This window comes from Physeter macrocephalus, chromosome 3 (assembly GCF_002837175.3).
Source record: "Physeter macrocephalus isolate SW-GA chromosome 3, ASM283717v5, whole genome shotgun sequence".
Classification (NCBI taxonomy): Eukaryota; Metazoa; Chordata; class Mammalia; order Artiodactyla; family Physeteridae; genus Physeter; species Physeter macrocephalus.
The window spans coordinates 15,649,735-15,667,113 of NC_041216.1; the positions used below are offsets into that span (position 1 = coordinate 15,649,735).

The following is a 17,379-nucleotide window of genomic DNA, read 5'->3' on the forward strand; positions in this document are numbered from 1 at the left end:
AGCCTGCGCTCCGCAACGGGAGAGGCCACAGCAGTGAAAGGCCCGCGTACCACAAAAAAAAAAAAAAATACTATTCTGGCAGGCGGAAATTGAAGGTAGGGGGAGAGGCTGGCAAAGATATTTCAAATGAAAGAAACAAGAGCAAAAATCTTCCATGAAGGCAGACTAGTACAGGGCATGTTGAGGACCAATCTGCCTAGAACGTGAGGTATATTTGCAGCTGCAGTGGGGGAAAGACTGAAAACGCAAGTCAGGATCATGATCTGAAAGACTATGAATGCTAGATCATGGAGTTTGTATCTAATCCAATAAACAACTAGAGAAAGTAGGATCCATTTAAGATTTATGGCAAGAAGTATCACAGTTTTATTTTAGACAAAATTACAGAATATAACACAACTAATTATTGAGAAAAAGGATAAAAGTTTCTTCAAACTGATAATATACAATACTTGGTAGAATCAGTAATACTAACTACCCTTCATCTGTTAGAATACAACATAAACATTTCACTCATCTCTAAGTCAATTATGTCATGTAGGTTGCCACACAAATCATTTCTTAAGGTCTTAATTCAACTGGACTTTAAAAAGCACATGAGACAAAAAGTCACCGTATTACATGGGAAAAAGCCATCATCAACCATGGCTCATTTACATCCTCTGTCCATTAAGCTGTTCTGTAAGCTCCTTGAAGACAAGGGAACCTGTCCTTATTTCTTCCCCTCTCCAGCACTTAGCGCATGGAAAGTATTCAATATTTGCTGCTATAATGATCCCTATACTGTTCTCGACTGTTCCTAGACAAAGATTGCATCTTATATCCTCCAACTATAAAATGGGCATACCTCACCTACTAGACAGTTATTGAAGGGGAAAATTAATACTGAAAAATAATTTGACTTTTCAAAACAGATTTCTCCTAAAGAGCACAAAGGAGGGCCTACCTTCAAACCATTTAATCAATATCTATACTATGAGCAATTCTAGGTGTTGGCAGATTTCACAATATAAAAGCTTCCCTTCTTCAAGCAAAGATCAAACAGGGTAAATGTTCTTTTAGTGCCATTAGGAAGGTAAATCCAAACTGAGTTTCTCTGATAAAACCTAAATAAAGTAAATTTTCTTTAAACCAACTCACTTAATACATGTTACATATTAGATTGGGATTCACTGTGCATTCTTCCAAGAATTCTGCTGTCATGAAGAACATTAAAACATTATACATAGGGCTTCCCTGGTGGCACAGTGGTTGAGAGTCTGCCTGCCGATGCAGGGCACACGGGTTCGTGCCCCGGTCCGGGAAGATCCCACATGTCGCGGAGCGGCTGGGCCCATGAGCCATGGCCGCTGAGCCTGCGCATCCGGAGCCTGTGCTCCACAAGGGGAGAGGCCACAACAGTGAGAGGCCCACGTGACTCAAAAAAAAAAAAAAAACTATACATAAAATGTCATCAATAATTCATGCAAGTTTATGCATAAGATTAGGACACATAACAAAATAGCAACAGCAGTCATTTCAAGAAAAAGGGGATATAAATAATTTTTATTTTATGGTGCTTTTCTGTGTTCTAAGTTGTCTACAGTAAACAAGTGTTGCTTTTATAACTGGAAAAAAAACATTATTTTAAAGCACAATACATACAAATGAATATACTAGGAAGCAGAAGGAAAATGACATTACTTTTCAAATTTAGGGCCAATATTTAAACTAAAACAGACTAAGGTTAGATACTATTTATTCTGAGTCACTTTTTTTAGGTACATTTGCAATCAAGGGTCCTGCTGACAATTACAGAATGTAAGTAAAGTCTACGTTATTGATGGCTAGCAACAGCTTTTACTTGATTTAATGAAGAATCAAAAAGCCCTCAACATTTTTAAATCAAAAATTTAGATTCCTGTGTTAACTAAAATATTCTGTAACTTAGAAGATCAAATAATACAAAACTTCACACTCTTCGTAAGTTTATGTCTCTGCAAATTTTTCAGTTAAGTCTTGCGCATATGTATATTCAAAGCCAAAATTTCATTTAAGTCCAACCATCTTCTTTTTCTCTCGATTAGTCTATGTAGTCTGGTCTCACCACTCTTCCATTTCCCTACGTAGCACAACGGCCTGATTCGGTAGTCTTTAGCTTTCAATGAACTTTCACTATAGCAATCTACCACCTGGTGTCCACCTCCACAATAAAGCAACTGGTTGTTAGCTGAGGAAAACATGCATAGAACTCACATATTTTTTAAAAAGTTCTTAATTACTTCAGCTTTCATCTAATTGTTTGTTTTCGTATTCTCCAATGTTTGTTCAGATTCTCCTTTTTCCTTCTCTCACACAAATAAATAGCTATGCTGCATGATGGTAAAATTCAATACTTAAATTATTACAGACGATTGACATTTTTACTATTCTAATGAAAACTTAATCCTTTTCACAAAAATGAATTATTTCACCTGTAAAGTTGGAAGCAACAATTTTATTACCAAAAAAATGTAAAAAACCTGTTACACCTCTTGCTTAGAGTCACACTGTATTTCAGCTCTAAGCAAAGCAAAAAAAAAAAAAAATCTACAGAACAAAATCTATGCTCTGAGGGTCAATACATGGCCCTGGTTCTAATATTGTTACTTCTTCAAAATATTTTTTTTTAATTTATTTATTCATTTATTTTTGGCTGCACTGGATCTTCGTTGTGGTACACGGGCTTGTCATTGCAGTGGCTTCTCTTGTTGCAGAGCACGGGCTCTAGAGCACAGGCTCAGTAGTTGTGGTGCACGGGCTTAGTTGCTCCGCAACATTTGAGATCTTCCCGGACCAGGGCTCGAACCCGTCTCCCTTGCATTGGCAGGCGGATTCTTAACCACTGTGCCACCAGGGAAGCCCTCTTCAAAATATTGATATTAAAATATAACAGACTCCTAGGTCATCTTTAGCACAACTTTCAAATATAGTCTCATTTATCTACATAAGTTGTTATTTTCAGAAATTTAGACTAATACAGTCCCCTGGTTTTATATTTTAAATAAAGGAAAATAACAGAAACCAAACAAGGCTAACTGATATTCCGTATACCATTTCTTGGTACTGAGCACTGACAGATAAAAGTCAGGTCTCCAAAAAGACAAAAGGATTAAAACTTCCAAGAGAATTCACAAACTGATGTCCTGAATTAAGTTTAGATTTCTGTTAAATCATACTTGGACAGTTTGTAATAACGACCTTAATGTTATTTTCCTTCAGAAACTCCCTTTCCATTTTCTACAGGAACCTATACAATGGGCAAACCTATCCTAACTTACTCCGCTACTTGATCAAAATCTTAATTCATGCCTTAATCACACTTCCCATCCTGGCTAACAAATTTCCCTTTTATAGACTCACTAATTCCCTATTCAGGAGACATTAGAACACTGAGGCTCCACAGTGCCAATGAAACAGGAAGTGGGAAAGTCTTGCTCACCATCCTTTTACCAGCTTCCAGTCATCTCTGTAAGCATCCTTCCAAACCAACTCAGATTTTTAGTGACAGCCAGGTCCTCCGCATTGCCTCTTTCTTATTATTATTCATACCATTAGGCTTTTTTTTTTAATTGACGTATAGTTGATTTACAATGCCGTGTTAGTTTCAGGTGTACAGCACAGTAATTCAGTTTTATACACACACACACACATTCTTTTTCAGATTCTTTTCCTTTATAGGTTATTACGAAATATTGAGTATCGTTCCCTGTGCTATAGAGCAGGTCCTTGTTGGTTATCTCCTTTATATAGTCATGTGTATATGTTAATCCCAACCTCCTAATTTATCCCTCCCACCCACCCGCCCCTTATCGTTAGACTTTTCATGTGTTCAGTCACCTGTCTCAGAATCCTCCCATCTCTTACCCATTTGGGGCCCCTTTCTCTCAGAATTTTACATTTAACCAAAATTATCACCTTGGCCTTTGCTCAGAGGGGCACTGTTAGGTCTTCAAGAACAGCTCAGACAAAACATAGTAAGAACAGAGTTCTCATTAACTTCACATTTTTACATTCATTTCTATCTCCTGAATTTTCCCCTATGGAAACCTCAAATGAATGTCAAACCAATTCATCCAAGGTAACACCGTCTTGATGTTGAGTTAGTTTTTGTTCAATTATTAAAACAAAGTTCTCAGCATCATTGCCTCTAGAAAATTTATTTCATCTGTCTGTGTTTAAAAAAAAAAAAAAGAAAGAAAGCCTGTGCTCAAAACAAAACATAAAGAACTCCCGGGCTTCGCTGGTGGCGCAGTGGTTAAGAATCCACCTGCAAGTGCAGGGCGCACGGGTTCGAGCCCTGGTCCGGGAAGATCCCACATGCCGCGGAGCAACTATGGCCGTGCATCACAGCTACCGAGCCTGCGCTCTAGAGCCCGCAAGCCACAACTACTGAGCCCATGCACCACAACTACTGAAGTCCACGCCCCTAAAGCCTGTGCTCCGCAACGAGAAGCCACCGCAATGAGAAGCCTGCGCGCCTCAACAAAGAGTAGCCCCCGCTCCCCGCAACTAGAGAAAGCCCGTGTGCAGCAATGAAGACCCAACGTAGCCAAAAATAAATAAATAAAATTAATTTTTTTTAAAAAGAACTCCGGGCTTCCCTGGTGGCGCAGTGGTTAAGAGTCCGCCTGCCGATGCAGGGGACACGGGTTTGCGCCTCGGTCCGGGAAGATCCCACATACCGCGAGCGGCTGGGCCCGTGAGCCATGGCCGCTGAGCCTGCGCATCCAGAGCCTGTGCTCCACAACGGGAGAGGCCACAACAGTGAGGGGCCCACGTACCGCCAAAAAAAAAAAAAAAGAACTCCCATTTTATACTGTAAAAAAACAGCTGAGAGTTTGTCCATCTGTACAATCCATTTGCACCTTCCCAAATGCTGCTGGGAAGTTGTTGAATAGATAGCAATCCAAAAAGCAGGAAAGTGTTGGGAGGACAAAAAAGACTAAAAGTTAGGTTTTAAAAGTCTCATTCTCAACTTTTAAATAACTTCTCTCCCTGGCACTAATGGGTTTGAATCATTGCTGGGTCCTTCTTCTTCGAATGTATCATCTGTCTACTGTTTCCTGCATAACGAGTTTACGAATGATGTCAAAACTAATATTCCCATTCTTGGCTATTCCCAATTCACTTATTCCAGCCACTTTTTCAAGGTCAAGTTAAAGCTTACTTCCATCTTTCCCCATATGTCCTGGCCCAACTTAATGTGAACCACACTTGGCTCGTTAAGCATGTACCATCCTGTAGTTTTCTTTCCAATAAAATTTATAAACCTAAAGGTAGAAAATGTTTAATAATTTCTTATATCTCCCATAGTACCTAACTCAGTATTAGGCACTTCCTTCATGCCAACAAATGCTTTAAATCACAGACGATAAGATGGAAGTGACTTTAACGATCATGTAGCCCAAACCTTTCTTCTATACCTTGCCTGTATGAATTATGCTCGACACTCAGCATGCCACCATTTAGAACAATGGTTCCTAATCCCCCCAAAAAAGGACTCATATAGAATTTTAAATGTAATTTCAAGGATTTAAAGAATCCCCTGAATTCTATTAATGAAGCCCACATTTAAGAATAACATACTATTGGAGGGGGCTTCCCTGGTGGCACAGTGGTTGAGAATCTGCCTGCCAATGCAGGGGACACGGGTTTGAGCCCTGGTCTGGGAAGATCCCACATGCCACGGAGCTACTAGGCCCGTGAGCCACAACTACTGAGCCTGTGCGTCTGGAGCCTGTGCTCCACAACAAGAGAGGACGCGACAGTGAGAGGCCCGCACACCGCGATGAAGAGTGGCCCCAGCTTGCTGCAACTAGAGAAAGCCCTTGCACAGAAACGAAGACCCAACACAGCCAAAAATAAAAAATTAATTAATCAATTTTTTTTAAAAAGCTTATTAAAAAAAATAGTATATATATATGTGTATATGCATATATATATATATATATATATATATATATATATATATACTATTGGAGTGGGGACTTCCCTAGAGGTCCAGTGGTTAAGAATCCGCCTTCCAATGCAGGGGATGTGGGTTTGATCTCTGGTCAGGGAACTAGAATCCCACATGCCACGGGGCAACTAAGCCCACACGCAGCAACTACTGAGCCCTCAGGTCACAACGTGGTCCAGTGGTTAAGAATCCGCCTTCCAATGCAGGGGATGTGGGTTTGATCTCTGGTCAGGGAACTAGAATCCCACATGCCACGGGGCAACTAAGCCCACACGCAGCAACTACTGAGCCCTCAGGTCACAACTAGAAAGCCCGCATGCCGCAACTGCAGAGCCCATGCGCTCTGGAGCCCGTGCGCCACAACTAGAGAGAAGCCCGCATGCCGCAAGGAAGAGCCCACGTGCTGCAATGAAAGATCCCCCGTGCTGCAATTAAGACCTGACGCAGCCAAATAAATAAATAAATAAATTTTTTTTTAAAAAAAAGAATAATATACTTTTGGGAATTCCCTGGAGGTCCAGTGGTTAGGACTCTGCATTTTCACTGCCAAGGGCCTAGGTTCAATCCCTGGTCGGGGGACTAAGATCCTGCAAAGCCACACTGTATGGCCAAAAAAAAGAAAAAGAAAAAAGAAAAAAAAAGAATATACTATCATCAACAACAAAAATAGGTGTCTACTATGTGCCAAGCACTATTCCTAATACTTTACATAGAGCGATATATGGTTAGATCATATTTCCCAGCACTCCTTGCAGTCAGACAAAACCATGTGATTAAAGTTCTCCCCATTGGAGTATGAAAGGAAGTGACAGGTAGAAGTTCTGGGCTAGGGGCCTTGAGAGGAGCCTCCTCCATACTCTTCACTCCCCACTGCTGCAACCAGGACTTCTCAGCAACCAGCTTTGCCAACTGTGAGGAGGACAATGCTATGGGGGTTGGTGGGAAAAGAAGCTGGAAAGACTTTGGTCCCTAAATGACTCTAAGGAGAAAAGCCACCAACATCTAGAACACCCTCCCTGGTTTGCTAAGTGAGAAAGAAAATAAGCTTCCATTTTGTCTGAACCACTGTTTGGGGCAGATTACAGTATTTCTTACAGAAGCTTAGACTACCCTAATTAATACACACAGATCACCAGTTAATCCCCTCAGCAACCCTGTAAAATTGTGTTATTATTATTATCCTGATATTAGAGGTCAAGAAACTGAGGTACTGAGAACTTAAGAAACTTCCCTGACACACTACTAGAAGCCAGATTCAAGCCAAGGAGTCTGGCTCCAGGGTCCACACACATTAAAAATTCTGCCAAATATCTCAAAAGAAGCATTCTTATGTGTTAAGCCACTCTGCACGAGATTAACTTTTTACACCACCCCAATTCTAACAGTTTAGGGATGACTGCCAACAGTGAGTGTCCCAATGCAAAATGGCATGCCAACAACTTTAAATTCCAACCAATAAAACTAAACTCTGCAAAGGGACTCCTCCTAAACCAAAATCAGAAATACCATCACATCATACCAAAGATTCTAGTGGGGGCTGGGGGGAAGGCAGCAGTGTCAACAGGAGTTAGGCATATACAAGGAAAGGAAAAATCCAAAAATTCAGTCTCTTCTCAACTTCTCTCATTTTGTTGTTCAACACAATATTTACTTTTACCCAACACAGAAATCTTGGCTTCCAAATTCTGAACGTAACCAAGAAGAAATATTGGTGGAAAATATATGGCAGATACATGAAAAGCTCAGAAGTACCAACAAAATGGAGGGGAAAAAAGATAGATAAAACCACACAGAGTTTTGGAGGCTGGAGGCTAGGCAAAGTTGAACAAATGAAGGACCAAGGTTTGAGACTCAGACTACCAGGCTCTAATAAGTAAGTAGCTCTCAATTCCGAAGCATGCCAGACGCATATATTGACACCAAAATGCTCAGAAAGAAGGAAACAATCTCATTTCAACTATTTGGTACCCTCTTTGGTACCAACTCAGAATATACAGATCTTACCCTCAAGGAACTTACTGCCTATCTAGCAGGGGAGATGAGCATACAAATAAGTATATACAAAATGACACACAACTAGCATTTATTTACTTACTGTGTACTAGACACTGTTCTAAGCTTATTATCACCACATATATTAACTAATTTAATCCCATGAGGTTGGTCTATTAATATCCCACCTATGCAGATGAGGCAGAGAGGTTTATGTGTCCTGGGACACACAATTAGTAAGTGGACAAATTGGATTAGAAACCCAGCAGCCGATAAGAGACCTTATGACCTTGCTAAAGGGTTTGAACTTCACCCTATTAATCAGTGGTCCCCAAGTGGGGCTGGTGTATCAAAATATATACACCTACTAGGCCCCTCAGGGTAGGGAAAGAAGGCATTCTAACTCTTGAGGATGACTGCCTTTGTAAGCCTCTTTTACTATTGGGAGGGTACCCTATCCTATAGGTATTGGGGTAAACAAACAAAAATTGAGCACTGCTGTTATACAAGTGATGAGGATTCACTGGGCTCATGGACAGACAACTCCAAAAACAATACTCACAAGGAAAGAAATGTAGCTGTGAGTCCAGTCACACTAGTTGGGAAAGTCCTAGCCTATTTCTGTTCAATTTAATGCTACCTAAACAGGTGGCACTTTTAAACTCATTTCCTTTAAGTGTAGATAATAGTTTTCTGCTACAATCTCAGATATCCCTTGGCAGAATAATTCACACTGTTTAACACACCACACTGGACAACCACAGCCTCTGCCCTTTCACGGCTTTCAAAATAATTGTATTTACAAGGGGATTTTCCCCCATTTGCATTTCCCACACATAGATTTTGGAAATCAAGAACACTCTTTACTACAATTTACCTGGCCCCTTTTTCCCCTTTGAAACAGCTATCCTGATTTACATCAGTATAAAGTTTTACCTATGCCGAACCACAGGACAGCAGAAAACATTTCATCTCTTACTCCACAAAGGAGGTAAACAAGTCTCAGAGAGGGAAAACAACTTGCCCAGGTTAAACCAGCCAGTGAGTGCAGAACTGTGACTTGAACCTGGTTCTCTGCCAACAAGCCCAGTGACAAAGGCTTACAACTAGTGATAAGCAGGATGCTTTTAGGTGGCTCACGAACATTTTTTCTTTTAATAGTTATGCATACATACACACACACACACACAAAATAGTTATGTACATAAGAAATATAGTCACCACACCTAATCCACAGTTTCACAGGTATTGCTTAGGGCAATGTGTTTATGTTTTTAAAAAAACGGGCTGAATTTAGTAAATAATAATACCAATTCAATACATATATGGAAAACTAAGAAGGGGTATGCAAGTGACTCAAGTTTGGGAAACACCTCTCTCCTTCTAACAAAAGTTAAATTAATAGTAAGTAGGGCATTAAGCATTGATCTCCTCGTCTCTAATTCATATACTTTATTTCTTTTTCTTGTCTTACTGTATTGGCTAGACCTCCAGTACAATGCTGAAAAGAAGCCATTACTGATAGTACCCTTATCTGACACTAAACTTAATGATACTTCTAAAGTAACATGTTTAAGTAACATGTTTTTTAGGTGTTTAGTAAATACACTGTTTTTGAATTTATGGAAATTCATTCCTATTCCTGGCTCAGTGAAATTTTTTTAACATTTATCTCTGACCCACTCTTCTCCCTTCTCCACGCTGTCTCCCACTCCTCTTCCTTTTTCTTATTTCAGGTTTCTTCCTACATTCCCTGCATCTCAAAGTACTATATCTGCCACTCGAAGCAACTGAGACTCTTTGAAGATATTCTGGGGGTTCTATACCTGTCTGTTGTTTCAGTTCCCTGAATCAAAATGTTTCTAAAACTGATAACTGAAAGAAAATCTTAAAACAAACACTTTTTCCATCACTTGATCATTTCTTCTTTCCATGTCTCAAACACACCCTTCAGTGTCTCCCGTTCTTTAAAATAAAAACTCAGGAAAAAAAGAACAAAATTGTTCTGCATTTCCGGATTTCTCCAATTCAGAGCCTGGTTCTGAAAGAGCCTGCTTAAGTAAGTGACTAAGAAAGAAAATCTCGAGAATTTTAAAGAAGTTTTGAGGGAGGCAGTTGAATCCAGATGTGCATAACTTCTATCTTTCTTCTTCGCTAAAACGAAAAATATTAAAGAAAAAAGGAAAGGGCTAGAGGTAGTACTTGTCTACAAATATGGTAGTTTCAGGATATATAAACTGAAAAGACCAGAAGGGAAAAATCAACCCTTTAAAGCCCAAGCAAGTGAGGAGTTCTTTCCCTCATCAGTTTTTCTTTCAAAACAAAAGGGCACACACAATCTTTCCCGAGGCAGCAACACCGAGGGGAGCAGCCAAAATGTTGCATCATACAAAACACTCGCGCTTGAGAAACAAGAAAATCAGATGGTGGTAAAATAACTAAGACAGAAAAACCCAAGTTGGGAATCTCGGTCTTTTCCTGAGGCCCAGGAATGTATGCTCTTTTTAAAAAATTGTTTCAGATGTAATCGAAAATTAAAGTTACAGTTTCCTACCAGCCGGGAGCGAAACGCTCAGAAAGCGTTCAAAGAAGTTCAGCTCATCAGCTCACGACGGGCTCGAGGCTTCGCCTCCCGGGCTGGGGGTGAACTTGGGAGAGCCGAGGGCTGGGGTGGGGTGAGGTGAGGTCGGGCGTCCGGGCGGTGGCGGGGGAGAGGGGGTGACAGGACACACCCGTGCCCGGGTCCCAGGGGCTGGCGGCTTCCGGGGCACCCGGGGGAAGGGGGGCAGCTCGTCCCACCCGGACGCGGGACGACAGTGCGGCGTCCGCCAAGGCCAGCGCGGCGGGAGGCGGTGCCCCCCCGTCCAGCAGTGCTGTCTTTCTGGGGTCCCAGTCCCAACCCGGCTCCCTCGACGGGCCTCGGCGGCGGGAAGGCGCGGGTAGCCGAAGACAATGGCCCGGGGGCGCGGGAGCAGCGCTCCCCCTCGGCCCGGGGGCGGGGCGCCGCGCGGGGGCGCTGCGGCTGAGGAGCGCCCAGGGACGCCGCCCCCCGCGGCCGGGCGAGCACCGGGGGCTCGGCGGGGTCGGACGGCGGCGAGCGCTCACCTTGACGAAGAGCTCGATGATGGGTTCTTTGTCCTCCTCCTTCAACCCGTTCAGCGGCATCGACAACGCCATGGCCGGTTCGGCTGGACTCCGCGGTCGGCGGCGGCTGCTTCTGCTCCGGGGCTGCTCTAGCTACGGGCTCCTGCCGCGCTGCGCCTCCCTGGACAGTCCCGGCGTCTAACTCGCCTCAGCCTCGCAGCCTCAGAGTCGGTCCCTCAGCAGCGCCCCACGACCAGCGCGCAACTCTTGAGCGAGCCGCAGCCCCAGCCGTTTCTAGTCGCTGGGCGGGGCACCGGGGGCGGGGCCTCGTTGGGGGCGGGGCCAAAGCTCGGCGTCTCCGGACTCCCGGGAGGAAAGAGGACAGCCCGGGCTCGGGGGCGTGGCCTCGGGTGAGGGAGGTGGCCGGACCGCTCTGGCTCCTCGAGGCAGCTGAGGCGGCTTGACCTAGGCTCCGGGGAGTGGCCTTGGTGGGGAAGGAACGAAGCCAAGCCTTGGGCGGGCGGTGGGCGGGACTCTGAGCCTCTCCTCCGGAGGAGACGGAAGGGAAAATTCCCCAGGGACCAGCGCCTGACACCGCCTCCCGCCGAAGCGCGGGCGCGTCCTCGCAGCTGCTGCTGGAGCTGTGCCAGGTGACCTCAGCTTTCCGTCGCCTGGAGAGGCGAGAAGGCGCCTCCCGTCCTCTCCCCCGCTGCAGCCCCCAGGACTCATCGCCCTTTCCCGCAGCAGTCGCCTCCCCAACGCCCTGTGTTAGGCGGAGCTCCCTTTTCCCTTTTGGGAAAGTTTTCATCCCCTTAGAAACACCGTTTTTTCCCTCCTCTGACTTCTTCATTTTCCCGTTTGACTCTTCCGTCACTTCGGTCTTGGGAGCCAGCGTATTCACAGATATTTATGAGGCCCTACAGTGTTCCAGGCCCCCGGTGATAAACAGCACGGACGCGATCCCTCTCCTCTGAGAGCCTACAGTCTTGAATGGCAGCCCCAGTGCCTGAAGGCTACAACGAACTCCCAAGCCGTTGTCGATACGGTTCCCCTTTCCTGGCGTGATTTCTTTCCCCATTCACCTGGCAAACCTGAGTGTGGTTTGCCAGACCTGCTTTACCCAATTCTCTGATTCTCCTCCGGTGGGGAAGGGAGAACTTCACATTTTAACGAGCACCAGGACTTTTTTTCTTTTTCCACTTGGTACTGTTGCTCTAAATCTACCTACACTTTCAATCTTAGTCAATGAATACATTTGGCTGATTAACTACAGAGTCTACTGTTTGCTAAAGATAGCACCAGGACGTTTTCGATGTAGGTGGTCCTCAAACTGGAAAAACCGTACTGGGGTTTGAAGCCGCTGAGGACAGAGGCTGTGATACTTTGAGCCAGGCACCGGGTCTGGGTTTGCTACTGTTGAATGCCTGGCGCAAATGTCACCCCCTCTGGAAACAGTTACTTGTCCCCTCTTCTGACTTTCGGTAATACATGACTCAGCTACTCCTCCTCACCTTCCAGTTTAAGTTGAAGGCTGAGTCCTGAGAGGGCCAGCCCTAGGTTTGTCTTTCCACATCCTCAGTGCATAGCACATGTCAGAACGTTTGAACAAACTGAAGGTATGCGTGAAAATACAGTGAAACCTGCGGTTTCTCCCTCTCCCAGTCTATAGCAAGTTGCTCAAATATTCTTGCAGGGACTCTGATAAAGAAGCATCCTACCCCAGAACACATGATCTGGAGTCAGACTAAGTTCTGAAACTGCAAGATCCTGAAATCCCTAAGCCTCAGTTTCATTCTCTAGATGGGGGGTGGGACTGTTACTGGTCCATGCCTTACCACACGTCCTGCTCAGTCAGTGATAGCTGTTATCACGTTACTGGGCCTTGTACTGTCCCTGTCCACCCCTGTAGGCTAGGATGGCATCATATTCAACTGCCCCCAAGGCCAGCTTGTTTGTTGGAAAGAAGTAAACACTAGGAGGCTGTCCCCTAGATGGGGACTTGAACCAAAAAACAAAACAAACAAAAACAAAACTGAAGTGTCTGGCTGGACTCTGAACTAAATCCAGTGTTAGTTTTTCATGGAATCAGGAAAGTGAACCAAAGTTCCCTTCCAGTCCCTCCCTGCCTGAAAACAAACCAAAATAGTGAACCAGTTCAAAGCAGATTCAGGTCTAAAACGATCAAATGGAACCTCAGAGATGGCCTCAGACTGGCCCTGAGGCAAAGGAATATTTCAAGGTGGTCCTGTTTTCAGGGGTGTGCCCGAGGTTTATCAAATTCAGTTTGAATCAGCGAATGTTACCTGCAGTGAGTATCTGTTGACGGCCCTATGCTGGCCTCGCAGCGCCAGGATATGGAGATGACCAAGGCCTGGAAGGATGAGCAGGCCAGGGTTTTTTAGGCCTTATTGACTCAGATCCTGACTGAGAGAAAGCCAGTGACATTCTCCTTCACAGAGCCTTGAGGTAGAGATGATCACCGAGGCTCAGACCCAGAGCCTGTGCTTTGAAACCTGATCGCAACCACTCATACCTATGTTTCCCAATTTTCAACCCCATGTGGGTCACATGGATGGGCAGTGCCAGTCTGGGGAGAGGGAGAGAGGGAGAGAAACAGGGTGTGTATGTGGGGGAGGGTCCACAAGCACACTGCATTCAAGTCTCAAATTCCAATTTTGAGATGCAAGCATATTTTGCATTCTGTACTCATTTGTTTTTATAACACACACACAGATCTTGAAGATGGGTAGAGATGTGTTCTCCTCCCTTGTCCACCCCCACCCCCTTCTGACCTCATCTCTTACTTCTCTCCCCTTTGCTCTCCATCCCAGCCACACCTGCCTCTTTGCTATTCCTTGAATGTGCCAAATGCACTCTTGCCTCAGGGCCTTTGCACTTGCTCTCCTCCCTCTGTGGGATATTCTTCCCCCGGAATTCCTGCAACTCACATTCCCTTGCCTCCTTCAGGTCTTTGCTCAAATACCTCTTTCTCAGAGAAATCTCCCCAAATATCCTACTCAACATTGCAAGCAGTTGGATCTTATTCTACCCTCCACTTTATTTCTCTCCATAACAGTTATCACCCTCTGAAATATATCTTACTTATTATTTGCACATTGTCTGTCTCCTGCACAAACACAAACTCCATGAGGGCAGGGATTTTTGTTTAATTTTGCTTATGGCTAATATTCCCAGCTCATAGAACAGCTCATGGTACACAATAAGAATTTATGGAATGGGTGTATGTGCCATGTTTAACCTGAGGTTTCCTGTACCCCTGACATACCATTTGGAAAGTCTTGCTCACCCCATCTGAGAAGCCAGGTGGTTTGTGTTTGTTTATGATTGCCACTAAATAAGAAGTCAGGTTTTCCAAAGGACAAGATGGCACCTCCAGAAAGCCTCCCCTGGTGACACACTTTCCTCTTCCCACTCCTGATTCTATGGTGCTGCTGGCTGACTGTCTCAACCCCACTGTCTGCAATTTAGGCAGTAAAGTGCTATGTATGTGGACTCTGGGCCAGACTGCCTGGGTTCCAGTCCTGCCACTGTCGTTTGCTAGCTCAGGATAACTTATTTAACCTCGCTGTGTTCACCTTTCTCTGTAAAAATGGGTCTAAAGATAGTACCTAATAATAGTTACGATTGTTCATAAGCAAATAGGATTGTTGATAAATAAGTCCATTTTTAATGCTTAGAATGGTGCCTGGCCCATGGAAAGTGCTCCGTAGGGACTAGCTGTTGGTCTTATACCCATCTGTCCGTAATCTCAACTATTGAACTCCCATGCTGCATGCCAGATATCTAGCTGAGTGTTTTTATATCCAATCACATTTATTCCTCATGGCATTTCTGATGAATAGTTTTCAATGTCCGCATTTAACAGTTAAGGAAACTGGGGAATGGAGGAGATAAACACAAGTAATTCATCTGGGAATATGGCAGAGCTGAGATTTCAACCCACAACTGTCTCTTCACCATACTGTATACTTAGTGGGTATGGGAAAAGGTAAGCTCCTACCCATCCTTCAAGGCCCAACTCAAATATCCCCCTGCTCCAAGGAGCTTCCTTCCACCAGTGCATTAGTCTGGATTCTACATCACCCATCAAGGAGGTCAGGTGGTGTTGCAGGTACCAGTGTGAGCTTCCCTAGCAAACTGCCTGATTTTGAATTCCAGTTGGATCAGTTACTTAACTCAAGCAAGTTTCCTCATCACTACAACAATTAGGTTCTACAATAGAACCTAACAAAGTCACTTTGAGGATTAAATGAGATTATCCATGTAAAGCATTTAATTATAAACATTTAATAAATGTTAGCTATTATTACTATTCATATCAATGTCTTCTTCTTTGGTATACTGTGAGATTCTTGGAGTAAAAGGAACCTATATCTATCTTTAGTTGAGCAAATATTTAATTTCCCATCTGTGTGATTTTGAGCAATTTATCCTCTCTATAGCTTGATTCTTCATATAAAATGATGATAATTACAATACCTTCCTCATAGGGTTGTTATGGAGATTAAACAGGTAATTAATGTAAAGCATTTAACACACTGCCTGGCATATACTAAGTGCTCAGTAAACATTAGAGGCAGACTTTGGAGATGTGAGTTCGGTTCCAGACCACCACAATAAAGTGAATATCTTTTTTTTTTTTAAATAAATTTATTTATTTATTTTTGCCTGCTTTGGGTCTTCATTGCTGTGCGCGGCCTTTCTCTACTTGTGGCGAGCAGGGAGCAGGGCCTACTCTTCATTGCAGTGTGCAGGCTTCTCATTGTGGTGGCTCCTCTTGTTGAGGAGCACGGACTCTAGGCATGTGGGCTTCATTAGTTGTGGCACGCAGGCTCAGTAGTTGTGGCTCAACGGTCTCTAGAGTGCAGGCTCAGTAGTTGTGGCACACAGGCTTAGTTGCTCCATAGCATGTGGGATCTTCCCAGACCAAGGCTCGAACCCATGTCCACTGCATTGGCAGGCAGATTCTTAACCACCGCACCACCAGGGAAGCCCTAAAGTGAATACCTTAGTAAAGCAAGTCACACAAATTTTTTGGTTTCCCTGTGCATATAAAAGTTTTGTTTGCTCTGTACTGTAGTGTATTAAGTGTGCAATAGCATTATGCCTGAAAAAATAATGTACATACCTTACTTTTAAAATAATGCTTTTAGGGGCTTCCCTGGTGGCGCAGTGGTTAAGAATCTGCCTGCCAAGGCAGGGGACACGGGTTCGATCCCTTGGCCGGGAAGATCCCACATGCCACAGAGCAACTGAGTCCGTGCACCACAACTACTGAGCCTGTGCTCTAGAGCCCACGAGTCACAACTACTGAGCCCGCGTGCCACAACTACCGAAGCCCGCACGCCTAGAGCCCGTGCTCTGCAACAAGAAAAGCCACCGCAATGAAAAACCCACGCACCGCAACAAAGAATAGCCGCCACCAGGGAAGCCCCCAGGCAGATTCTTAACCACCGCACCACCAGGGAAGCCCTAAAGTGAATACCTTAGTAAAGCAAGTCACACAAATTTTTTGGTTTCCCTGTGCATATAAAAGTTTTGTTTGCTCTGTACTGTAGTGTATTAAGTGTACAATAGCATTATGCCTGAAAAAATAATGTACATACCTTACTTTTAAAATAATGCTTTTAGGGGCTTCCCTGGTGGCGCAGTGGTTAAGAATCTGCCTGCCAAGGCAGGGGACACGGGTTCGATCCCTTGGCCGGGAAGATCCCACATGCCACAGAGCAACTGAGTCCGTGCACCACAACTACTGAGCCTGTGCTCTAGAGCCCACGAGTCACAACTACTGAGCCCGCGTGCCACAACTACCGAAGCCCGCACGCCTAGAGCCCGTGCTCTGCAACAAGAAAAGCCACCGCAATGAAAAACCCACGCACCGCAACAAAGAATAGCCCCCGCTCGCCTCAACTAGAGAAAGCCCGCACGCAGCAACGAAGACCCAACGCAACCAAAAATAAATAAAATAAATAAATTTATTTTTTTAAAAGCTCTTTAAATAAATAAATAATGCTGTTAAGGAATTCCCGGCGGTCCAGTGGTTAGGACTCTGTGCTTTCACTGCCGAGGGTGCAGGTTTGATCCCTGGTTGGGGAACTAAGATCCTGCAAGCCGCGCGGCACAGCCAAAAAAAGTTTAAATATTTGCAAATGACACAACAAACAAGGGATTAGTCTCCAAAATTTACAAACAGCTCATGAGGCTTAATATCATCAAAACAAACAACCCAATCAAAAAATAGGCAGAAGACCTAAATAGACATTTCTCCAAAGAAGACATACAGATGGCCAAGAGGCACATGA

The 17,379-nt window shown here is 44.1% G+C and overlaps 1 protein-coding gene across 2 annotated transcripts in view; it reads right to left on the reverse strand.

Annotated features, from left to right (window-relative positions):
* CLIC4 (chloride intracellular channel 4) overlaps window positions 1–11,580 on the reverse strand; it is an 83,004-nt gene extending 71,424 nt beyond the window's left edge. Inside the window, exon 1 of one of the 2 annotated variants that reach the window (XM_024125695.2) lies at window positions 11,078–11,580. In XM_024125695.2, the coding sequence (XP_023981463.1) occupies window positions 11,078–11,149 (72 nt within the window). In that variant the 5' untranslated portion in view covers window positions 11,150–11,580. Of the gene's footprint in view, window positions 1–10,526; window positions 10,615–11,077 lie in introns of those variants that run through there. The other variant, XM_055083588.1, reaches the window with a different exon arrangement.
* Between the last annotated feature and the right edge of the window lie 5,799 nt (window positions 11,581–17,379).